Raw genomic sequence first — 25,023 nt, 5'->3', positions numbered from 1 at the left:
GGCCATGCTTCACACCCCACCGCAGCTCTCAAACCGATACATTAAATAAAAAAGTGGAGCCCTAAGCCCTCCCCCCACACCCAGTCACGGCCCCGCCGCCTCCAGGGGCGGGGCGCAGACGCCGCCGCCGCCCTGCTGCGCTCCGCTCCGCTCGCGACATGGCCGCCCCGGCGGAGCTCCACGGCCTCAGCGATGAGGCAGCCTACGGCGCCTGCTCGGAGCCGGATCCCGGCACCAAGGTGGGGGCGGCCGAGGTGGCGGAGGGCGCCGTGGGCCCCCTACCCTTCGCCGCGGCAGCAGGAGGATCTGCGGCGGGCGGACGTGCCGCGAGCGGGGCGCGGCATGGGGCCGGCAGGGCCGCGGCCGGGCGCTCGGGGTGCGCGGCCCCGGCTGCTGCGGCGGGACCAGCTCGGCCCCCCGCCCCGCTGCCCGGCGGGCGGGCGGGCGGCTGCGTCCCTCCCTTGAAATCAGGCCGGCTTCGCGTTTTCGTAGTGAAGAGCGGGCTGCGCAGTGCTGCAGCGGGTAATTGGGACACCCCGCCCCCCCCAAGTCCCCACTCCCCCAGTCCGGCCTGCAATGGCCTACTTCGCCGGATCAGTGCTTCTGCTCGTGTGCTGGGTTTCGGTCAAGCTGGAACTCAGGGCAGTGAGTTCCCTCTCTGTGCTCCCCTGTGGTTTAACAAGATACTTAAACGATTCTGCAGATCGCAAAATTAAGGGGTGCAAAAAATCCCCACAAAACCCAGCTACAGAGCCTCTCCACCCCACTCCTGCAGAGCAGAGGCTGTCCTATTAGGACAACCTTGCAATAGCGTTTCATGTATTCAGCATCTGATTTAAAAAAAAATACATGTATCAAGACTAGCCTACTATCTGCTTTTCAAAGATAGTTAATCAGTAGCCCTTAGTATATAAAGCCCTCCAGTGATTTAAGAAGAATACCCGTACAATACGGCGGGCTGGTCTTGGTGCCAAGACATCACCGAGCTTGAAGGAAAATTAACCCCCTGCCCAAGGAAATAATGAAAATAATGAATTTAAAAGTTGAGCTTTAGGTAAATTCAATGTACGCAATGAGTCCCACTAACAAATACTCACCTATCTAATATGCTTGCATACAAAAGTAGTTCACATGTAGTACAACTCATAAAAGAATAATAAAGATAAGAATTGTACTAATCTCTTGTGCTTTTCTTTCAGTATAATTTTTATGTTATAAAGGCATTTTTCTTTAATACAAATCTGCATTTTTAGGACCAGGACAAAAGGCTTTGTTTATACTGGATGCAGTACTCTGCTTGCTACTTCTGGGCCTGTTGCCTACATTCATTGTTAACTGGCATCTTTGTTAATATGCATAATTAAATTCTGGTTGATGTATAACCATGATGATGAATTTTTTTTCCACAGGATTTTCTGCTGCAGCAGACAATGTTAAGAGTAAAGGATCCTAAGAAGTCACTGGACTTTTATACAAGAGTTCTTGGAATGACGTAAGTGAAAGTTGCATGCTATAATAAGTTTTGTTTCTACTAGCATAGCACATTCATCTAAAAAGAAAAGATTTTTTTTGGTGTAATTATACTAATTGGTCTAACTACTTGAACAATTCTGGCCCATCAGCTAATGCCAAATTGGATAGTATGGCAGTCTTTGAGAACTTCACAGCACTGTTAATGCTTAAGTTGCAAATGAACTAAAATTGGCCTTGACTAGAATTTTCTTTTTTTCTTAAGTAGGTCATTAATTATCAGCATACACTTTGCTTACTTCCTTCTCACTGATGGCAGTTGGCTGGAACTCCCCTGATCTCTCTGGTAGCCAGCTGTCCCTGTGGTCTCGCCCTTAGAGACTCACAGACATAACTGGCTCCCAGGTCACTTCACGTACTTGCCCACTAGTCCAGCTTGGTATTCGCTAGCAACCACCCACTCACTGGCATACCCTCACTTGCTCTAGTTGCTGGCACCACAGGTACACAGGCCCCTAGGTCTGATTCCAGTTCCTGGCACTCAGACCTCAGCACACACACATGTGCATAGAGTAGAGACTCCCTCACCCAGGAGGATAGTGAGGAATTTAATAAGAAGATAGGACAGAGGGCACTGTCAGGCACAGGGCATGGCCAGACAAGCATGCTGACCAGCCCTGTTCACATGTGACAAGTCCCTGTTTATCCCCATATCTGTTTATTTTCTCAGATTATCTCATGTCACCTCCCCAGATGACCCGCGTCCCTCCCTTTCTCCAACTTTGGTTCCTCCCCTAAATACCTTACTATAAGTCTTTCACAATCCCAAAATACTTTTTCCCTGCATCCCTCAGCATGTCCCATACCACTAGGCAGTCACCCACCTCAGTCTGAAAGATGCTACAGAGAGCTGCTCCCCTTGACTCATCTTGCTTCATTTCACACCTGGACCATGGGGCTCATCATGTCCTAGGACAGTCCTAGGAGGAACCCAGACAGGGTGTCCATTCCTTTGAGTAGGTGTTTTGGGTTCCCTCGCCTGCCCTTGTGCCTCTGTACTCTTCTGTGCTTGTGGAGATGAGCCCTTGGTGTGCTGATTGCTCCCCTGTGATGGGCCTGGGAATAGCTGAGGCAGGGTATTATTTGGATACCACTACCAGCCATTGTCTCTCTGTGCTTGTGAAGACAAGCTATTTGTCACATAACCTAGCAGTACTAAGGCTCTTTGGACATTCTTGACATCTGTAACAAATTATTTCAAGAAAAAATTCTAGTGTATTTTTAAACATCTTGAAGTGAGTCCGGTCTAATGTAAAATAAAATACTTCCACCTAAGATGCGAGTGTAAGAAAATCAATTGTAAATTCCTCACTTTGACTTTGCTTAAGCAGTATTCATTATGTAGTGGGGAATTTTACTAAGATTGTGTCAGTGGGAGCAGCTACTTGAGGTAATCTGAAAAAAAATTAGATTGGTTTTGCATGCTTGCTTATTCTGGTCAAAGTTCCTATATAAATGTAGTTTGAATTGTGCCACATCACCTCTAAAAGTGAGGTGAAAATAGAGACAGGAGTCTTCTTTAAAGTTCTCTGAAGCTTGCAACAGTGTGTACTCATCATGAGATCACTCCAGCAGTCTGTTATCTTGTGCATTTTTCTATAGGACAATGGTCTGTATCATATGCTTCATGAGAAAGTAGGTGTCTTCTTAAGGAAGAAATTTTATGAGCAGCTTTTTCTGACCTCAAGTATTTAAGCTGATTAAATCTTCACATGTAATACAGATTTTATCACTGTACATAACTATTGAGAGTGTAAAATATACTTCATTTGAATGTGTAATGATTATCATTTTTTCATGCTGTGTCCTTAAACTTTGTCTGGTGCCAATGAATAAGTTTGGAAGTAAATCTTCTTATTCCTTGGTGACATTTTGAGGTGGACAGACTTAAGGGTCTGCCTGAGGAAATATGTACAAATAAGAGTGAGTGGCTACTTCAGACTCAAGCCTAGGCTTTATACGTGCTATTCAGTTACTTGTAATTTGGCTTTTAAGCATTTAAATCTTCTAATTTTTATAGACCTATAATGTGTTCTGGACTACTTCAGTCTGATGGTTCAAAATGTAGCTATTTTAAATATGGATTACAGTGAGAAAGGCAAAAAGGATGCAGCAGTAATTCTTAAATGGGAGATGCATCTTGGTGCACTTGCGGGCTACCTGAATTTTTTCTTCTTTAAGTAACTATTTCAAAACAAATGTTGCCATTTAGACTGCTTCAAAAATTCGATTTTCCTACTATGAAGTTCTCGCTCTATTTCCTGGCATATGAAGATAAAAATGACATCCCGAAAGATAAAACTGAGAGAACAGCTTGGACCTTCTCTAGAAAAGCTACACTTGAACTGACACAGTAAGTATTAATATAGCAAGAGATGACATATACCTAACAGTGATTAAACAAAAGTGTAGAAGTCCTGTTGGATTCAGTACAAAATGTAATAACTACTGTGAAAACATCCTCATGTCTGTCATATAGCCTTAAAGTGTGGCTGAGATCATGGATACTTGGCAAGCTTAATCTTTCCAGAGCTCTTTCACACTGATAGGTGAACAATGGTAACATAAGTGTGAAATAAGACTTACTGCCTTTTTTAATGTGCATGCTCTTTGAGTATCAATTTTATGGGCATCTGGGGAGGGAAACCTACATTTCAAAAGAACCAAGGAAAAACTGATTTGGTTAGAACTTCCTGTGGATCCCCGGAAGCATCACAATAAAGGATTAACTATTGCTTGCAAAATCTAATCAAGGCAAATATTAAGTCAAAACATACACTTTATATCAATGAGACAATTTTGTTAATGTTCAAATCATGGTAACTGACAGAAGTGTAGAGACAGAGAGAATCTCCCAGTACCCCACTATATTGTTTAACTCCAGGACCTGCTTGCTTCACCTGATGTTCCTTGGTGACTGGTAAGTCACTGACTCATATGCGGCACAACCTTCTCTGTAACTTGAATGAGGTAGGGCTGTCTCTCTGACTCATTCAAATGTAGAACCTAAAAGCTAGCAGAATGACTGTGAACAAGACTGCATTAGCCCCAATGTCCTACTCCAAAGGCTGTCCATAGGACCTGTGATTAGGGAAAATCTTCTGATAGTTGAGTGAATGCAGCCAACGCTTGAAATTCTCTGCTGATTCAGAATACCGGATGGTCCTTCTTAAAGGAAGCTACTTATCCTCCTGAGGAGAACTGAACATTTAGGACTTGCTCACATCCATGCTGCTTTTTAAATATGTAATTATTACTTCTTACAGCAATTGGGGCACTGAAAATGATGAAAATCAGTCCTATCACAATGGCAATTCAGATCCCCGAGGATTTGGTAGGTCTCTTGTTTTCCATGTGTGGTTTTTAAGCTTCATTTTATTGTGACTACATTCTTCCTCCATTGATTGGGGAAAAACAGAGGTTCAGACATTTAAAAAAAAAATGTGTAAATTCAGTGCAAAGGTTATTGGGTAAACGTGTGCTGTAAGCTTTATTTTTTGAGAATTGGTAGAATAAAAATTCTGAACTTGCATGGCTGAGAAGACATTCTTAGTAGGTTAATTTGAAGAAACAGTACTAGCACTAGTAAGGGAGGGAGCTTTTATCCTGTCCTTCATTGCTCTTCTTCCAGCACATATACTCTGAAAGATCATGAAAATATGTAAACAAATATATTTCAGAATAATGAGTCTCAGTTATAGTTTTATATAAAGAGTTTAATCTTGTGGCAAGCAAACACATGCTATCACTAACCACTCAATGAAAACCAATAATTGCTCTTGCATATTGGATTATCATAATATTTAGATTGATTTAAGTGTGGGTTTCTATTTTATAATATACTAGCTACCTGTTTTGAGATAGAAGGAGAATTCTGTTCATATGCAGGACTGAGAGTAGCATTTGTGTGGCAAGATACAGAGTAATTTGTGATTTGATATTTTGAGTCCTTGAAAGGTCACTTAAGAAATAAAATTCAGACTAGATCTAGCTACTTGACATTTAAAGCTTCTGAATTGATCTGTAAGCTGAGGCCTTGAGCAGTGCTAATGTTAGTCTCTACAAATACAGCATTAATGATAAAATCCTTGTATTGCTGAATTGAGCAAATGCAAAGAAATCCTGTTACATAGATGTGCTTCCAGAAAGGCAATACAGACAAGGCAATTTGATTGAAAATCTTAATTTCTCCTATTCTATATAATATTCTCATATAAATGATATGAGCTATTTTAACTCTTAAGTTCTTTTTAAAAAGGCATCATCAAAAAGCAAACTTTCTGAAGGAGAATAATGTTAATACTTGAAATGCTCTTCATTCTGTAAATAATATTTTTCTCAGATACATCATGTCTGGTGTGACCTATGGCATGTAAACTTTTTGGACAATATGAAATGCTAAGCATACTTTTTTTTCTAGAACACCCAACAGTACTTACAATGTACTTCATTCTTTTTACCCTGTTGCGCAGGACACATTGGAATTGCTGTCCCTGATGTCAATAAAGCTTGTAAGAGGTTTGAAGAACTGGGGGTGAAATTTGTGAAGAAACCAGATGATGGTAAGTCTCAATCAGAAATGCAAGTTAATTTTTTTAATTCCTTATTTTAAATGTACTTTGTGTAGTAGGTCTGTTGTTGTTGTAGTTTTTAAGAGAAAGCTGGATAATACATTTCTAATAGTTAATCTCACTATTTAAAATATACTAAAACCAATTGACCCTACTCCCTCTTGCACGATGGGGAAAACTGATAGTAGAGCCATCTCAGTAACTACAGTAACTACAACTGTGGTTAATCAGCCTAGCTGCATACATTCTATATTTAGTTTGACCTTCACTAAAATTCATGTGCTCTGTTGATGTCTTATTTTACCATATATAACATTGCCTAGAGTTATTACAGATATTTCCTCTCTCATGGGCCAAATTCACACATTTAACATTTGTTTGGTTGTTTTCATATTAAAATAAAATGACTTGGAAGACATAACTACCCCCACCCATTAAAACTGAGTAGCTTTCAACTTCTCCGGCAATCTTTGTTCTTCTTTAATATCTTCAAATTTACTACAACCCACCTTTTAGTCATTAATATCTTAACTGTTCTGTCAGCCTTGGTATGATATAGATGAATGAGGATATTTCTATTTGACTTGTGTAACTTTTAATCAAAAATGCTTGATGCACAACTAAAATTGTTCCTAGAGAGTACATAAATAAAGAGTGGCATCGTTTAGTTATCCTAAAATGCAGAAATCAGTGGTGAAAATTCTCGTGTTGTTCAACTGGATTCTCCTTCATGAAGAGACCTCTTGACAGTTTTATTACGAATGTGTTCCAAAACAGACATTTAACACCCAGCAGCATGCATGAATCTATGATACTCCTTCTTCCTTCTGGCTATACAAACTAGATTGCTGTCTGTACTAACAATGGGGGTTTTTTTTTCGTTTGATAGAAACAGAAAAAGTAGCTTCAGCTTACAGGTATTGGAACTGATTTTCTAGATCCCTTGCTAGAGGAATAAGAGCAAGTAATTGAAAGGAGACCTAAAATGATTTTCATCTTATTCACTGTCTTCTCAGCTGAAGCAAGTGTAAGAAATGTACTGCTAAACTTAACCTGAAAACAAGTTTCTTCATTTAAGAATTGAACTCAATACTGCTAGCATTTTAGACTTTCTGAGCCCTTTTTAATTTGTTCAGCCCCCGATGAACCTAAAAGATGGTTGAAATGAGAGCTGTTGACTTTGATTCCGTGTCACTGCACAGCTCTAAGTATGTAAGAGGAGCAGCTTAGACCGAATGGAATAATTCTCAAGAAAGAATCCTTGACAGAGCCAAGGAAGAGAAGGAGAAACAAGCAAAAGCTGTTTTTAACATTAAGAAATAAAAATACAGTAAATGCTGAGGAGGAAGAGGTTTTAGACTTTGCATTCATTTTTTGTGGAGCAGGCTGAGAGACTTGATTCAGTAATGTAGGAAAGAATGAAAGTACAGAATCACAGAATGGTTGAGGTTGGAAGGGACCTTTAGAGATCATCTAGTCCACACACCCCTGCTCAAGCAGGGTCACATAGAGCACATTGCTCTGGAACCAATCCAGATGGCTTTTGAATATCTCCAAGGAAGGAGACTTCACAACCTCTCTGGGCAGCCTGTTCCTGTGCTTGGTCACCCTTACACTCAAAAAGCTTTTCTGTATGTTCAGGTGGAACTCGCTGTGTTTCAGTTTGTGTCTGTTGCCTCTCGTCCTGTCAGTGGGCAGCACTGAAGAGAGTCTGGCCCCATCCTCTGTATACCCTCCCTTCAGATACATGTACACATTAATAAGATCCCCCCTCACTCAGTCTTCTCTTCTCCAGGCTGAACAGTCCCAGCTCTCTCAGCCTTTCCTCACATGAGAGATGCTCCAGTCCCTTAATTGTCTTAGTAGCTCTTTGCTGGACTTGCTCCTGGAGCTCCTTCTCTGTCTTATACTGGGGAGCCCAGACCTGGACCTAGCACTGCAGGTGTGGCTTCACTAGGGCTGAGTAGAGGGGAAGGATCGCCTCCCTCAACGTGCTGGCGACACTCTTCCTAATGCAACCCAGGATACCATTGTCCTTTGTTGCAAAGCCACGTTGCTGGCTCATGGTCAACTTGTCGTCCACCAGTACTCCCAGGTCCTTCTCTACAGGGCTGCTTTCCAGCAGGTCAGCCCCCAGCCTGTCCTGGTGCGTGGGGTTATTCCTCTCCAAGTGCAGGACTCTGCACTTCCTTTTACTGAACTTCATGAGGTTCCTCTCTGCCTCTCTCTCCAGCCTCACAGGGCACATGCAGAAAACTTATTTCAGTCAACAAAAGGTAGTATGTTAAAGTGGCTTTAAAGTACAGCTTTATTGAGAGTAAGCATTGACAATACAAAGATCTAATGCTGATTAAAAATTAATTTAGATAGTTTCCCAACTAATTTGTCCAGATTTGCACTACTTTTTGTGTCATGCAAAAGGAAAAAAGAAACACATTTTCCAAAATAGTCATATATGGCTTAAGAACCATTCATGTAGTCTTACCTTTTACCTTGATCTTTTCTTACAGGTAAAATGAAAGGACTTGCATTTGTTCAGGATCCTGATGGCTACTGGATTGAGATTTTGAGTCCTAACCACATGGTGACTTTAACTTAGTTCTGAAAAAGTATATTGTATAAGAGATGCACACTGTCAGTCCCCTGGAGAAAATCTGTAACAGCATTTGTGAAATTCTCACTTAATTGAGAAGAATCAATTGTGTTCAGAGTCTCCTCCAGACTATCCCCTGGAACCTCAATGTATATGAATTCTCCTTTGTTGTCCTGTGATGCCACTACAGTTTGCTTCCAATTAGGAAAATTCAACCAACTGTCTTTTGGAAGTGGCCTTATGGAGATTCTCCTCTTCAATGTTAAGTTGATACTTCACTGAACACTCTCACAAGATGTGTGACTGGAAGTTCACTGCATCTCTCACTGTTTAGACTTAAACTAAGAAAAAACTCCTCTAAGACCAGAAAGAACTTGCTCATAATTTTTGATCTGATGAAAGTCTGAGGCTACATTAAACTTCTGTGCTCTGTAGAGTTCTGTGTTAGGAATTTAATGAAAAACAGTATCTGAAACATCAGCTTCCTACTAGTAGGCATTTTGATCTGCCCTCTTAAGATGAGTAAGTTACTGAAAATATACCTGTATATAACAGGAAAACGTGTAACATTTACATCCATTATACGAATCAGTTCATTTTATACTGTTGCACCTGTTACAAACAGTGTAAAACATGTCCAGCTTTAATATACAAAAAAAACCCTATGCCTCAGCTTATTGTGGTTCAGGTTGCACTTATTCCTGTTGAGTAAAGTTTTCAGTGATGTAACTATTGAATAGTATAATGGCATTTCAAAATAAAGCATTGATGAAAACAACAAAATTCTCTTGAAAGCAATATAACATATTGCTTTGCTAGTTGTTGAATCTTAGATAACAGAAAGTTCATGAATCCTTTTTTGAGAGGAAACGTAGCAATAAAAGATGAAGAATATGAACTGAGAGTACGGCAGTGAAGATGAGGCCCATAACTGTGAGACTTGATCAGAGGAATGTTGTATTAACTTAATGGTAATGCACAGCAATAGCTCTGTCATAATAATCCTGGGCTCATATAAGTGAAAATGGAAATGTATGAACAATCACATTTGCTCTCTACCATGTTCTATTAAAAATACCAAAAAATAGTGTTAATGACTTAAATTCAGGGTGTGCCATATGTCCTTATCTGAAGAATTCTTAGTTCTGTGTGCCTCAGCTTGACAAGATAGTGCATACAAATCCAGCAATTTCACAGATCTCCACTTTAAGAATCATTCATAAAACTGTATCCAAGACAATTTTTTTACACTTGAAATCAGTAAAACTATTGGTATGCTTGACACTGCCTGCAGCTGCTGAAGCAACCATAAATTCATGAGAAGGTAGACATAGTAACTCAAAAGATAATCTTCCTTCATTTTTTTGTCATATGAAACAACCCTGATATTTTAAATTGTTCTTTATAGGATGTTTTCTAGATGGTCTCTACTTAGGTGATGCTTTACCAGTGTCGTGCACAACAGACTCTTTCTCCTACTTGGATGTATGCCAAGTTTGCTTTTTCCACAACAGTAAACACTGCCCCATGTTTGCATTCTCTATTTTCCCCCTCCTGCACTTCCAGTACTAATACCTAGCCTGTTCTCTGTCTTATTCCTGTCAGGTTGATTGCTCTCCTGTACTTTAGGATATTTTGGTAGGGACAGTATGGTTGTCTTCACTGTTTAAAGTGAGATCTCCTGAGAAACTGAGCTGTCTTAATAGCTGCCACCACATGGTCTCACTGTCATCTTCCTCCTAACTGTGGCACTTTTGACACTCCTCTGCTCTCCCACCTGCCCTCCCAGCAGGCTGATTCATTTCCCTGAACTGGCAAAGATTTTCTTGAATGCTGGGTTAGTTTCATGCCAATATATTGAGCAGAACTGAGGAGCCAGTTCAAGGATCCTCAGTTTCCAGAACAATGAATTAAGGCTGGCTCCTTTTAGCAGCTGTTTCAGTTGGTCAGCTGACGCATGAAACCTCACCTCACTTCTTTAAAAAAGGTACACAATATTGCAAAGAACCTTAGAGCACCAATTAGAGAGCTCTAATGTTTGAAGACTATTGTAGCATAGCTTTAGTATGATTTGTCTTTTGAAGCTTTGTAGCCAGTAGGAATAGTGTCAAGAAGGATGACAGCTACAGCAGTGAGACAGAGCACTTGGTTGTTTGCAGCTTATGTGCATTTTCATGGGTAAACTGTGTTTTTACATGCATCTCTTTTCTTGCTCATGTTCTGAAAAAGGAGTTTAAAATGAAATACAACTGAATTGAAACAGAAGTGCTAACTGCAGTTCCTTACCATTCAGCATCTTGCATCAGATTGTGTGCATAGGGAAGTTCTTTAGAGTAACAATGGTCCAAGTGAAGTTGCCTAAAATCACTTTATTTTTTATTTCAACACTTATTAATACAAATATTTCATCTAAAGAGTTTTATAAACAAAGTCTTAGCAAGGAAGTTTTCACAAGCATCTAACTTCAGGAGAACAGATCATGTTTCATCTACATTGTTCTTTTATATTTCATCAAGATTTGTTTCACCAAGCTTTGAAGTACAGGTGTGACTGGAAATGCTATTGACACAACTGTATGGAATCCAGTAATTAAAGGAGGGATAGCTCATGAATTGGGTGAGAATCAAAGGGCATATGTAGTTAGGTAAATGAAAAGACAGTAGGCTACTTCTACAGTTCTCCACTTTTGAAATAAAACTTACTTTGAACGTGTTTGCTAATTCTTGCAATTCCCCTTGATTTTTATGTACATGGCAAAGCACAACATTCTGATAGTAGATGAGGTAGTAGATGGCAAAGGCAACTATATTTAACTCTAGGAAGTAATGACTTAGTCTATATAACTTTTAGGGACAACAGCAAAATAGGTTTTACTCACAGTGTCAGAAGAAAGTAGTAAAAAACAGTTACAGGATATAATGTGTGCTTTTTACAAAAAAAAACCCCACACCCGTACTTTGCCTGGCATACAGAGAACTAATTGAAACCACTATTCTCCGTTGTGAAATGCAAGAATAAATAAGAGAAATACCTACGTCGATTCTTTTAGCCTGCAGCAGATATTAAAGATTTTTAAATGTAAGATTTATGTTAAATGTTCTTGTTGATTACAGACATAATGCTATTTTTGCCTCTTCCGAGGTAACATTTCTCTTCTGCTAAGCGATTCACTGAATTAAGTAGCACGTAGTGCGTGGGAGCACCCGCATTTTCACACGGGCGGTGAAGAGCGCTTCCCGGGCTGCAGCTGCCGCACGCCGTGGCCGTGAGGCTCCGCGGACCGGCCACCGCCCCCCGCGCTAACCGAATAACGGAAGCCGACGCGCTGCCGCCGGCTGCTGGCTGACGTCAGCGCGCAGGAGGACGGCTGCCGTTGCTAAGTGACGTCAACGCGCCGGTTGACGTAGCGACGGCGGCGGGCGCAGGGGGCGGAGGTCTTGTCGTCGCCGGGGCCGGTGAGTCCTGGGGGAGGGTCGCTGCCGGGGGGCCGTGGCTCCCGCGCCGCGCAGGGAGGCGGCTGGGGCGGCGGGGCCCTCTACCCCGCGGCGGGCGGCTCTCGAGGCCTCCCCGGCAGCGGGCCGTGGGGCCGGGTGGCGGCCGGAGTGGGCGCCGCTCGCGGGCGGCCCCGGCGGCGGGGAGGGAGCGAGGGGGCGGCGCCGGTGTGGAGCGCAGAGCTGTAGCAGGAAGCCCGTCGGTTTCATCGGAGGGGAGCTGTCCTCGCCTCAGACGGCTCTCTGCAGGGGCTGGGGAGCTGGGAGGCCCCAGTGCCGGTGTCACCTCTGTAGCACCTCACGGTTGTAGCAGCGACATGCAACTTTTCGGAAACTTCAGCCCTGACTTCTCCGCCTGTGACCTTGCGTGGTTCATTTTGTCTCATCCTTCTCCGCTGCTGTCCGTTTGCGACGCTCCCTTTTCACCTGCGTTTTCCCTTGCCCGTCTACATTTTTCAATACAACACTGCTGTGGTTGTATCTTTAATTAGTCTGGTCTTCAGGCCTTGTGGTAGTGCACAAAACGTTTTAGCAGGCTTTTTTGGGGTCGTATTACTGTTGCATGTTTTGCACTACTATGATTCATGAGATTTACTTTTGACATAGAAGACTGTGTCACGTTATCCGATAAAATAAAAATGCTTGATATTAACTTGTAAACAATCTGCCTATATTCTTTGCTTTCCCTGCAATGCTCTTAGCTTGCATTATTTTTAAAACACAGTATGTCTACAGTCCCAAAACCATTGTGGTGGGATTGCTTAATTTTTTTTTAAGACTTAAGCTGAGCCTACTCTGTATGCAGGCATATTTGATGTCTTCCGGTTGTATGCAGGCATATTTGATGTCTTCCAGTTATAAATCTGTAAATCTGGTGCGTGCAGCGTAGTGTTCTGTTGGGGTGTATTCACTGATACTTATCTAAAACAAGTACGCAAGAACTTTCGTAAGTGACTTTTGAATATATTTTAATAACACAAGCCCATTTGATCACACACATTGCATATGGGAACAAATATTTAAATGGCCCTGTTATTCCCCCTGAAAAATTGATTAGATCTTCTTTGTGGGACATCTGTTTTCAATTTTCTGGATTGAAGTGTGGTTACTTTACTGTTTATGAGACTACCTAAAAATACTTTTTCTTCCTTCTCCTTCCTTCCTTTCTTAAACATATACTTTAAAGAAGATTAGACTGTCTTTTATTAGAGAGTTTGTAGATCAAGGTATCATCTGTTTAGCAATTTAAATGAAGTTTATACTTTCCCTGCTAGCAGGTATGAGAATAGCAGTAGTTTATATATATTGAGAGAGAAGCATTGCTTGATATATATTTAAATACATAATGTCTACATATTTCTGTATTTCCTCACCCTACAGTTTTGTTTAGCTTTTCTGCTTTTAAGATTAAAAGATTGCACAGGAGAAAGATCTGCAACTGCCTTAAGTAGTGTAAAAGAGGTACGGAGATGGTTAATCTTAAACTAGACAAGAACACTTACAGAGCTTTGCATACTGGGAGAATAAAACGTGTGATACAGTTTGCATAGATCTTGTTTTCTTAAGCGATTCGTGCTGGAATATAGTGTGGTCAAGGACACTTATGTTTTAGCTAGAGTGACAGCCAGAATGAAGTTTGTGTGTCTTATCATGAACAATTCAATTTGAAGATATTGATGTCTTTTGTGACGGTTAAAAAAAAAAGTGGTCAAAATTAAATAGTGACTGCTCAGAAAAAATTCTAGTGTTATAGTCTAATGTTATTTAATGTTCTTCTGTAGAATGGAAATATGTAAAAAATTATTAAAAAAAAATCTGAGAAACATGCATCTCAAAGAATCAATTTTGCCATGGGCCACATACTCCCTATTTTTTATGATATATGTCTCATGTATTGTTTCAGGAATATGGTACATTACTTGCTGTGCAGCTGGATGTTGCTGAATAGCATTTCCATGAGCTTGCTGTTCAATCTTTTTGTTGTTCAGAATGGCAAAGAACCCTAATTTTCAGGAAGTTGCTCATCTGCCCACAGGCTACGTCCACTATAGATCTTCAGATAGCTTTACTGGTAAGTGGGCAAATGTATTTTTTTGAGATTCAGTTTAAGACTTTATATGCCATTTTTAACCATGTTCGATCAAGTGCGTTAATATTGATTTTGTATATGTGTGAACGTGTCATCTGAACTCTAATATATTGTTCTTTGTACGCAGCTAAACTTAGTTCTGCCATCCTATCACAGGAATACATCTCAGAGCAAAATATAAAATGTTAACACTGCAGTGCTGAAGTAATTGGAATGCATTTACAGATGAGCCCTGCATATCTTTCTGTGTGCTTTAAGTCACAATGCTGTAGTTCATAGTGCTGTCATGAAATGGTGTGGTAAATAGCGTGATAAGTTTTTGTTTTGTTCACTTCTCAACAGAAGGGTTGGAGGTGAGAGTTAAAACTTCTGGGAATCGCGTTTGCTAGAAATTATCTTTCAACTTCTATATAAATAAATTCATACCACGTGGATTACATTATTATTGGATACTAAGTAGGACCAGTTGTTTCGTCAGGCATGCAGACATAGTTATTAATATGATGTCAATAATTTTTTGGGGTTTTTTTATTAAAGTTAGAATTTGTTTTTTAAACTTACAGTGTGCATTATGGAGTTCTCATACAGACTGATGCCAATAATAACATTAGTGTAACATTTTGGTTTAGTTGTAGTCTTTATTTTTCTCAATGTTATGAACATCCCTATGAAGCAGGTATCAGTGGAAGTCATTCATGTATAATTCAGCGATTTAAAGCCTTACTGTATTTTAGATTTTAGGTTTTGCATAGTGTCTTAGTACTTGGGTTGACATGAGTAAACTTAAAATTCTTCACTAACTTAATTAAAAACTTTATATACTAATAATACAACTGTTCAGGTTATATTCTTTTTCCCCTTTCTGGTACAATTTTCAGTCTTAGTCAACATTATTTTTCTGTTACTCAGAAGAGTATAAAGGAGCTCCTGGGTTAAGGTTCTGACAGAATCAAAGTATTTGCTCGTCTTTTTCTCTGTATGTATGTTGAAATAATTGCAAAAAACCCTTCTATTTCCTGAGATGTCGGTTTAGTGTATCAAAACTTGTATAAGAACAAATTATTTATTTGGATAAGAAGAACATGAGTATATTCATTGCAAAGCAAGCAACATGACTTGAAACAATGTTATGCTTGTGCAATAGCCTTACTGTCACACTTCCTGTGTCCTGTGAGACTACGGTAATAGAAATTGTATTTAAAATAGTATTTTGCTGTGATTTCTATTAAAAAAAAAAAAAAAAGACTATTCGTTCTTTAAAACACAGTAAAATGTTTTTTGAAGTAATAATTTCAAAATATAAAAATGCTATTCAAGTACTTTCCAGTCAGCTCAGAACCATCATGATTTGTATTTCCAGAAAAATTGGAAATTTAAGAAAATTATATTTAAGAAAATTCCTTTTGTGTAATTCAGACAAAATCCATGTTATCTTGATGGGTACAAACTGGATGATAAAGGACTGAAGTGTTTCAAGAACATGAGGTTGATTGCTCTATACTTACTTCATAAAGCTTTGAATTCTGGCCTTAGTCTGTTTACCTGCTAATTTGTTTTTCATACATTATTTTAAAAAGTTTCAGCAGGGTCATCAGTTATGTAAATGCTTTTCATTCATCTTTTATTTACAAATTTTCCAGAATACTCATGAGCAATTTCTTAAATTCCTTATTCTGTGTCTGGTACAAAAGCAACTGTTTGATGTTTCATTGAAACAGCGCTGTTTTTCAGAGAACTCTCTTTGGTGATAGCCTTAATGGCGGGGGGAGAGTGACTTAGTGCTGGTCTTTATTGCACTTTCGGTTTGAGAGTTGTTTAGTAAACATCTCACTGTTTTGCTGTTGTTGCAGCAATTTCTAGATTGTATTTTTGTATGTTGTGACAGCTTTTAGATTATTTACTAAAAAAGATGTATAACTAGACGAAACCCTCCCCCCCCCCCCCCCCCCCGGCCTTGACACAGACTGTACTGACACATTATGCAATAAATGGTAGCCCATACTTTTCACATGTTGACTGAAGAGGACCACCAAGGAGTTTATGTTCCATTTTGGTCTTGGTTAGAGATGATTTGTAACCCTTTCTGTCTTACCAAATGCTGTTTAAGATTACAGTTTTAGTAGCTACTCAAACTTACTGAGAATGTTTTACTTTATTTTTGTGGCATGAGCAAAGCTGTAGTAGCTGACTTCTGAAGCAATTAGAATTAGCTTTGGATAACTCCTCAAAATAGATTATGGTGCTGGCAAGATGTTTGTAAATAGTTTTGAATGGTTAGTTTTGCCTTTTATTCTGAAGTTTGTTAAATAGTCATTCTTGACCACCAAGAAGAGCAAAGGCCTGTATCCTTTGAATGCAGTGTCATTGTGTCATGATAGATGTCAGATCTTTAGAAAGAGATTTTGCAAGGCTTCAGGCAGCTTCAGTCTTTTTTATCATAACTAATACCTTAAATTAGAACCAGAAATACATACTTAGCTATACAGGCAATCGGTGAGCTCATAGCAACTTGCCACAGCTGAAACAGCATATTACATTTTACTTCCTTAAACAGGAAATGTGCAGATCACTTCAAGGGTTATCTGAGTTAATACCACTGAAGAACCCAGCCTGGGAGTTCTAAAGCCATTTATTGTTAGGTTCTGGGTTTTGAAAGAGGGATCACTCTCTCGAAGCTGCTTTATGTAGAAAATCTACAATAGAGATGAAAGTTGCATTGGAATTGTGTAGTGGGTTGAATAAATGAGTTTGAGTGCTATTTCAATATGCTGATGTTATCCACAGAAAGCATATAAGGCATGTACCTAATTCAGATTAAGTCACCAATTTCTAGCCCTTTGTATCATTACAGCATTTGAAAGGCTTCTCAACCAGAGGCTTGTAGCTATCCTTTGAGTCCCGTATTCCCAGTGATCAATATGTTCTTGGCTGAAACTGGCAATTTGAGACAATATGTTGTACCAGCAATTCTGAGAACCTTGAATGCCTATGAAACAAACTTGCAGCTGACATATGGGGTTCTCTAAATTTCTGCTTTGAACACTTGCTGTAATTCAGGGTCTTGGTGTATATAAAGACTCCATCATCATTGACTTGTTAGTGAGTGTTCCTCATTCTGTATGCTGAATCTTGATGAGAGGTGGGTTTATATACCCTTGGGATGAAAGTGTTCTTTTGATCTTTTTTGTGAAATGGAAGCAATTTTCCATTAAACTTTTCACCTTGTTGGTGCATGACAAGCAGCTACTGTGAGTAAGGCTAGTATGCAACCAATGACTTTCCTTTTTCACTTTTACAGTATCTCAATTTTATTTGGACAGTGTCTGTTCGTTCTTTCAGAGAGAGAAGTGGATGAAGAAAAAAAGTAGAATGTAGAAAAAATTAAAAATAGATTTTAAAACCAAATATGCAAGTAGTATTGTATCTATATATATGAAGTATCATAAGAGAACTTTCCTAATTAATCAAAACTGGAACTATCAGAAGAATGATAGTACAAAAATCCTTGATAATGTGTGTGTAATGCATGTGATTGGGTTGCCTGACTATTGCATGTAACAACGAAGATAGCAGCAATTAGAATTGTAAGGTGTAGAAGTATTGAGGAGTATGCGGGCATTACGTTTGCAACTAATACATTCTTTTGTTTGCCCCTTTGGTGTAATAAAGGCTTTTACGTTTTGAAGACATTTCATTTTTATTATAGCCTATAAACTCTCAAATAATTGTTATGTTGTGATAAATATTACTGCTGGTATAAGTGGATGCAAATTGATTGCTGTGAGTTAAGTTATTCCTGCTTGCTGAAAAATAAATGTTAGTGGAAATGTGTCTGTTGCATGAATCTGTTCAGTGCAGAGATACCTTAGCTAATTGTAAGTTAGCCAGTAAAGCAGAAGCAGCAATCTGTTATTATGAAAAACCATGAGAACTAATTTACTCTCTTCTTAGGATAAAAGAATGACTTCATACGGTATCCTGTGTTATCGTAGTTAGGCTTCATCCAGTATCTGTAATGCCCACATGGATATATGGCTTCTAATTCAAATAGTGGAGACAGCCTGAGGAAAGCTGGGTTCTGTTCCCATTTGTGCTGTGACCTGTATTATCAATTTAGTATGTTATATCTATCTTTCTCTTATTTTACTTTCAGTTTCTATCCTTTCTCTGATTAGTTTAGTTTCAAGTTCTTTGGCTTCATTTCTGCAGTTTCTAGGTTTCAGGTTAACCATTTCTATGTGTAATGGAAGTGCAGGTAGTACTTAACCCCATATACATGTTAGGCTTTTCTGTGGGAGTGGAGATAACTGGAAACAGGTGTGTATTTTCTGATTATACTTTATATATAGCTAAATAAATGCATTCATCTCATGAATATTTCCTATTCAAGATGAATGTTAGGTATGTACAGGGTATGATTTTATCGTTTTGCTGTTACTTTTGGCATGCGATCTTTCCTGAGTACTAAGTGCACACCCATTTTTGAAAAGTGGCCAGCTCCTGGAGCACAGAAAGTGTTTGAAAGTATAGTTGAGTTATTACCTGAAACAGCTAACCTCATTTTATTTAAAAGTAAACTGTAGTGTAAGAAGTATAAGTAACTGATTTAAGACTTGAATTCTGCTGTGGATGCTCTTGCCAGTGAAACTACATACAGTCTTAGGTGCAAAAATAAACTAATTAAAACAAACCAAGCGACCAAAAATTCTTTTGATTTAAGAAATGATTCAATGGAAGATATGAATAGCACATTCATCTGTATTGTAAATCAGTAAAGTGTGCTACATTTTTGATACAGAGGTATTTGTGGTTTTATTTTCCTCAATATATGAGGGAACAAGAAGACACCAAGAAAACAGAGTAGAAAGAGTAAAAAAAATTGTACACTGTAAAGCTTTGCTCTTTGACAAACTTTGTCTGTTAATTAGTAGACGTCATCATAAATTCCGGAAAGTTAATTGGAATTCTACAAGAATGAATTATAAACACTGATATTTTTACTCACTTCTGATAAAAATATTTTAGTAGAAATTTCAGAGTTAAAAGTAAACTTATTTGTCTGTAATTTATGAGCATTTTAATTCAGACAGATTGTTTTTGAGTGGTAATTTTTATTTAAATAAAATTGTTTAATTTTTAATTCTTTTTGTTGGAAGTGTTTTTATTTTGAGTAAATGGTTTGACAGAGTAGTGCGGTGATGAAATTCTCTGAAATATTTGCTGTGAACTAGAATTGATGCAGACTGGATTCGGTCCTGTTGTAACTGAATTTTAATAGAAAAACTTTGTTTCATTTTCCTTGGAATATATTGGAATTTACATTATTCACTTATGGTCATAGTTGTGATTTGATCTGTACCTTTTTTTAGTATATGTGCCTTTATAATACTGGTTATTTTCTTTTTCCCTTTAGGCTACCAATATCACCATCCCTCCAAGATGAGTAACAGCCATCCACTTCGCCCTTACACAGCTGTGGGTGAAATTGACCATGTTCACATTCTGTCAGAGCATATTGGTGCTCTAATGAATGGGGAAGAATATAGTGATGTTACCTTTATTGTAGAAAAGAAACGTTTTCCGGCACACAGAGTGATCCTGGCTGCTAGGTGCCATTATTTCAGGTGAAGTATAGCTTTTTGTCAGGCTTGCAGGAAATTTTCATGCAGATAAGATATACGTTGTTTCTCTATGAACTTTTCAATGTGTAATCATCTGTCTATTGAATGTGACCTTTTCTGTGTGAATGTTTCCCAGCACATCAAATCACTGTGTCTGGATATAAAAAGATAAATACCATGTCATAATGTTATTCTTTTGACCTTCATTAAATTGGACTTTGAAGTTATCTTTCTCTCGAATTTGGGAAACTAACTTCAGAACAAAACACTGCTGCTCTAAAATTGTTGTATTTTCTCAGAGTATGGGTGGTATGCTTCTGTGGAGCATATTCATTGAAAACTTTAATTTTGACACGTTGAAATTGAGCACTTAGAAAGGTCTGGCTGATACAGGTTAAATTGGTAAAATATTTATTTAAAAACGAGGGATAAAACTAGGGCTAATACTAATCCAGGTTTTTTTGTTTGTTTGTAGTTGAGAGCTGGACATTTTTGCTCTAAATATAATTAATAAAGCTTCCTAGTAGTCCTCTGCCAGATAATTTTGTCAGAGGGTTAAGCTAATAAGTAAGCTAAGATGTGAATGTAAATTGTGTTCAAACTGTTTATCGTATTTTAAAAAATGTCACTGGTGTGTTGATTTTTTTTTCAAGATTCAGCACTTCAGCAGGGTTGCTATATTCTGGTTTTAGAGTAAGAAACAGAGGATCAACAATCCTGAGATTTGCTAATCCACCACTGTTATGGTGATGGACTAGTTGTTTCATTTGCGTTCTGAAAGGTTTTCAGGATTGGGTGTTTTTGTTGGTTTTGTGTTTTGGCGGGGGTGTGTGTTTGTTTTAGTGCTTTCACTGAGAAAGAAAAAAAGTACCAGGATAATATATGAACTTCTGCTTTACAAACTATTGTTCGAAGTAGAGATGGAGTAATTGTTCTGTGGGATTAAAAACGTAATATATTAGAATTTCGTTCCTGTGCAACTGCTTTCAGAGCAGACCTGCGCTTTAAATACTAAGCATAAGAGTTTTTCTTTTCTAATTTTCTAAACCATATCTCCGTTGTTTTATGCAGTCTCAGGGACTGCTGTGAAGTCATATAATCTTTTATCTGTTTCTACTTTTTTGTCTGTTTTGTTTGTTTGTTTTAGCAGTGCAAATGTTAGGATGCAAGTTTCTCAAATTTTATCTTTCTTATAGAGCATTATTATATGGCGGAATGAGAGAATCTCAGCCTGAAGCAGAAATTCCTCTTCAGGACACCACTGCAGAAGCATTTACAATGCTGCTGAAATATATTTACACTGGTCGTGCCACACTGAGAGATGAGAAAGAGGAGGTCCTCCTAGACTTTCTGAGCCTAGCACATAAATATGGGTTCCCAGAACTGGAGGATTCCACATCTGAGTATCTTTGTACCATACTTAATATTCAGAATGTTTGTATGACCTTTGATGTTGCCAGTCTTTATTCACTTCCCAAATTAACTTGTATGTGCTGTATGTTCATGGATAGAAATGCCCAAGAAGTGCTCTCTAGTGAAGGCTTCCTATCACTTTCTAAGGTATCTCTCTTTGTTTTTTTGGTTTTTTGCTTTTTTTTGGCAGGAATGTTAATTTTACTGTGTTTTAACTCCATGATAAAATACTAATGGTGGCATAAAATGAAAGTTTACAGATTTGTTAACAGAGATCACTGTATACTAGTGAAACTGTGGCAGTTGAAAATATTCGAACCAAGGAGAAATGAAAATCCTGGTGATCTATTCTGAATTTTTTATGTATTCAATTCCAACCTGTCAGTGTAGTTAAATATATTAAATCTAATAGAATATTCTAATAAGTGGGAATGGGCAACCTAATCTTACTTTTTCTTTTTTGATCTGTCCTTCATATAATATTATTTGGTTTCTGAGAGCTGGCCAGGCGATATAAAGCAAAAGACTTGAGAAGATAGCAGAAGATACGCCATTTTGTTAATTTCTTGATATCGTCTGTCTTTGTGAAGCGTAACTTTCTCCAATGTAAGCTAAAGCATCCTGGAGGTTGCTGTGATTTATGCTCATTGCTGATTGTTGTCATGTTCCAAAATCATGGAATATGGGGATGTTACAGGGTGTGTGTGTGTGGGGGGGGGGGGGGGGGGTGTCTTTTTTTTTTCTGTTAGATGAGTAAGTATTTGTGCAGGAATCTGAGAGAGTTCTATGCTGTTGAAATTTTTCAGTTGCTCTGGAATGAACCTTGTTGAGCTGAATGTAATAGTGATACTGTGTTTTCATGTGGTATGCCGGTGAAGCAGCCTCACATCTTGTAGGAATGATTGTTCAATTTTATAAAGAATAGTGTATATAGAGCATGTTGTCAAGGTAAACGAAAATTAGCAAACTTTATTCATCAGGAAGCACATACTTCCTGATGTCTTTAGCAAAGTCAGTCCTGGTATGTGAAAGAGGAGTGTCCTTTTCTGAGGCACACTCCTGATTATTCTCCTTACTAAATGACAATCAAAAAGCTATTCAATTCTTTTGTTCTCAGTTTGCAATCAGCGTTTGTTTTCACATGAAAAAGAGCTGCTGAGGTCTTACCTATTAATACTAAGTTGATCCCAAAAGAGAGAAGAACGGGGAAAACAAACCCAAGTAGTTAGAAATGGTTTAAAAATGTGATTGCAAACCACAGTTGATTTTATGATCAGTTTTATCAGCCTGTGTTTGAAGGAATGCTTGAACCATACTGCCAGATCCAAAAATAACTTCTTAAGTTCCCAAGGAAATCTGAAGCAATAACTTGGAATAAAATCAATTTGAATAGTTTTCCACAGTTCCATTCTGTCATATTTCTCCTGGTGTTTTTTAATATTGCCTGTTGTTTACTTCAAAGACTGTATAATTCTTGCATGAGTAGCTAGAACGTATAAGCCATAAATACAATACTGAAACTGAAAGCTTTTTTCTTTTTCTTTTTTCTTTTTTTAAATCTGAGAAACTAGATTAGAATTCAGGAATCTTAAGGAAGCTTTGGTTGCTTCTCCAAGCTAACAGCTTCAGGCACTACTTGGGGAATTATTTTTAATAACTACCAATTAAAACTTGCTAATTTTTGCCATATTTTAGATTTTAATTTTCTTAGCAAGAAAAAATAAAATAAAATAAAAAGCAGTTTTTTCATTTTCCTTTTCCAGGCTGCTCTTCTGAATATTGTACTAAGGGATTCATTTGCAGCTCCTGAGAAGGACATTTTCCAAGCTTTGATGAATTGGTGTAAACATAACCCCAAGGAAAACCATGCTGAAATCATGCAAGCAGTACGTTTGCCACTGATGAGTCTAACAGAACTGCTAAACGTTGTAAGACCTTCTGGATTGTTGTCACCTGATGCCATCCTAGATGCCATTAAAATTCGTTCTGAGAGTCGGGACATGGACCTCAACTACAGGGGCATGTTAAGTGAGCATCTTTTTTTTTTTTTTAATTTTTTTTTCTGATTTGGTGATGGATGGACTATAATTGTCTGGAGGATGTGCTTAATATGTTTTTTGAGTTGTTATCTATTATTACTCCTTGTAAAAGGCTTACATAATGAAATATCTCTTTATGTACCATTCTTGACATGGGAATTCCTCAAATAGTAAGTAATATTATTCAGCACATTATTGGTATCTTGGATACTGTTCAGACATGCACATTGTAATGGGCTTTTTTCTTGAAGAAATACTATTTAAAAAAAAATCTTTTGCAAAAACTATTGAACATAAAAATGCATCTGTTGTAGGATATTCAACATATTTTAATGGTTTTGTATTGATGCTTTTTTATTGTGAAAAATTTTAAACGCTTTTTTGCCTTATTTTTGATTTCTCTTGCACTTTACATTTGCCCATACAAAGTAAGTTTTCCAAAACTGTATAATAGAAGCCTAAAATGCATGGGAAGCATTTTATCTGATTTTTGTTGTTTGTGCTCTATGTTAATTTAGCAAAAATATCTAATGCTTAGCAGAACATTTTATAAATAAATTATTTCTTTGCTATTTAATATGTGAGTTATAAAGAATACTTGCCCTAGAGTGGAGAATAAAGTTAAATGATCTTTTACAACCTGCACTGTAGAATCTCAATCATGCAGGATGAGACCTGAAATGGAAAACTGCTTTCTTAGAACTACATCTCCCCTTTGTTCTCTCTTAGAAGTTACAGGTATTAACATTTAAACATCTGAGTTAATATTTTAAAAATCCTATCATACAAGACATTCTGTTGATAGTGCAGTAGATAAATCTGAAAAAGTTAAATGGTGCCTTCTGACTTCCTTTTGTTCATAGTCATGTCTCAATTAATAATAATATGCTCCTAATCTCAAGATTTCTAACCCTGTCAAAATCACAGCGTTTAAGAGAATTGAATTTCTGGGTTGTTTTAGTACTAGTTCAGACTCTTGGGACTTTTGCAGAAACACTGGTGACTACTTGCAATTTTTTAATTGTTCATCAGTGCATTTAATGCTTTTTGTAGTAGTACTACAACACAATACAGTTAAAATTTTACCCCTTCAAATTCTGTTCTTTAGGTATTAGACTTATCATATCATTAAAATTCATACTTCTCTTGCCAACCTCTCTAAAGAGTTCAGGAGGTACCTTTTCATCATTTAGTGTTCAGATCATGTTTTCAGGGTTGTCTTCTCAAACAAGACAAATTTCCTATTATTTTATTTTTTATTTTAAAGAGAGAAGATAAAGGGAAAAAAAAGCTTTTCAACTCTATTTTCTTTTGCTTTTGGAGTTAGGGAATGTTATTCCCCATTATCTTGATGGAAGATTTGTTCCTAGAACAGGTTTATTACTATGAAATGGTGGCATTAAGACTCCCTTAACCATACTGATTCAAAGCCCAACAAGCCAATAGCAAGTTTCCCATTAGCTTCACTAGTTTTTCACTCAGGTTCATTTAGCTTTGCAAAATACTGTAAAGTTGCATAGTTATTAAAAACCATGGCTATACCATTCTGCAAATTGGTGCATGTACATCTTGAGCATTTTGCATGGTTTTAGAGTCCTTCCAGCTCAAAAAAGTCAAAATTAAACAAAAATAGAAAGGGCATAAGGGTGGTCAGAGGTATGGTGAGAGGTTGATTG

The 25,023-nt window shown here is 38.0% G+C and overlaps 2 protein-coding genes across 2 annotated transcripts in view; both read left to right on the top strand.

Annotated features, from left to right (window-relative positions):
• The first annotated feature begins 85 nt into the window (after nucleotides 1-85).
• Nucleotides 86-9,797, top strand: GLO1 (glyoxalase I). Its single transcript, XM_026123021.2, has 6 exons — nucleotides 86-239; nucleotides 1,410-1,492; nucleotides 3,743-3,883; nucleotides 4,797-4,864; nucleotides 6,003-6,092; nucleotides 8,612-9,797. Exons 1-6 carry the CDS (start codon nucleotides 159-161, stop codon nucleotides 8,698-8,700), a joined length of 552 nt encoding a protein of 183 aa, XP_025978806.1. The 5' UTR covers nucleotides 86-158; the 3' UTR covers nucleotides 8,701-9,797.
• A 2,253-nt stretch (nucleotides 9,798-12,050) lies between these two features.
• BTBD9 (BTB domain containing 9) overlaps nucleotides 12,051-25,023 on the top strand; it is a 145,644-nt gene continuing 132,671 nt past the window's right edge. Inside the window, exons 1-5 of the mRNA XM_026122935.2 lie at nucleotides 12,051-12,149; nucleotides 14,089-14,256; nucleotides 19,688-19,898; nucleotides 21,092-21,455; nucleotides 23,072-23,336. Of these exons, the coding sequence (XP_025978720.1) occupies nucleotides 14,175-14,256; nucleotides 19,688-19,898; nucleotides 21,092-21,455; nucleotides 23,072-23,336 (922 nt within the window). The 5' untranslated portion in view covers nucleotides 12,051-12,149; nucleotides 14,089-14,174. The remainder of the gene's footprint in view (nucleotides 12,150-14,088; nucleotides 14,257-19,687; nucleotides 19,899-21,091; nucleotides 21,456-23,071; nucleotides 23,337-25,023) is intronic.

This window comes from Dromaius novaehollandiae, chromosome 3 (genome assembly GCF_036370855.1).
Source record: "Dromaius novaehollandiae isolate bDroNov1 chromosome 3, bDroNov1.hap1, whole genome shotgun sequence".
Taxonomy (NCBI): Eukaryota; Metazoa; Chordata; class Aves; order Casuariiformes; family Dromaiidae; genus Dromaius; species Dromaius novaehollandiae.
The sequence above is the reverse complement of the archived record's forward strand: the minus strand, read 5'-3'. Positions and strand labels throughout refer to the sequence as shown.

Bases quoted from the DNA above. Each gene is read 5' to 3' on its own strand.
- GLO1 (XM_026123021.2), top strand. From the start codon at position 159: ATGGCCGCCCCGGCGGAGCTCCACGGCCTCAGCGATGAGGCAGCCTAC. The intron at 240-1,409 runs GTGGGGGCGGCC...TTTTTTCCACAG, and splicing joins AGCCGGATCCCGGCACCAAG to GATTTTCTGCTGCAGCAGAC. The intron at 6,093-8,611 runs GTAAGTCTCAAT...CTTTTCTTACAG, and splicing joins TGTGAAGAAACCAGATGATG to GTAAAATGAAAGGACTTGCA.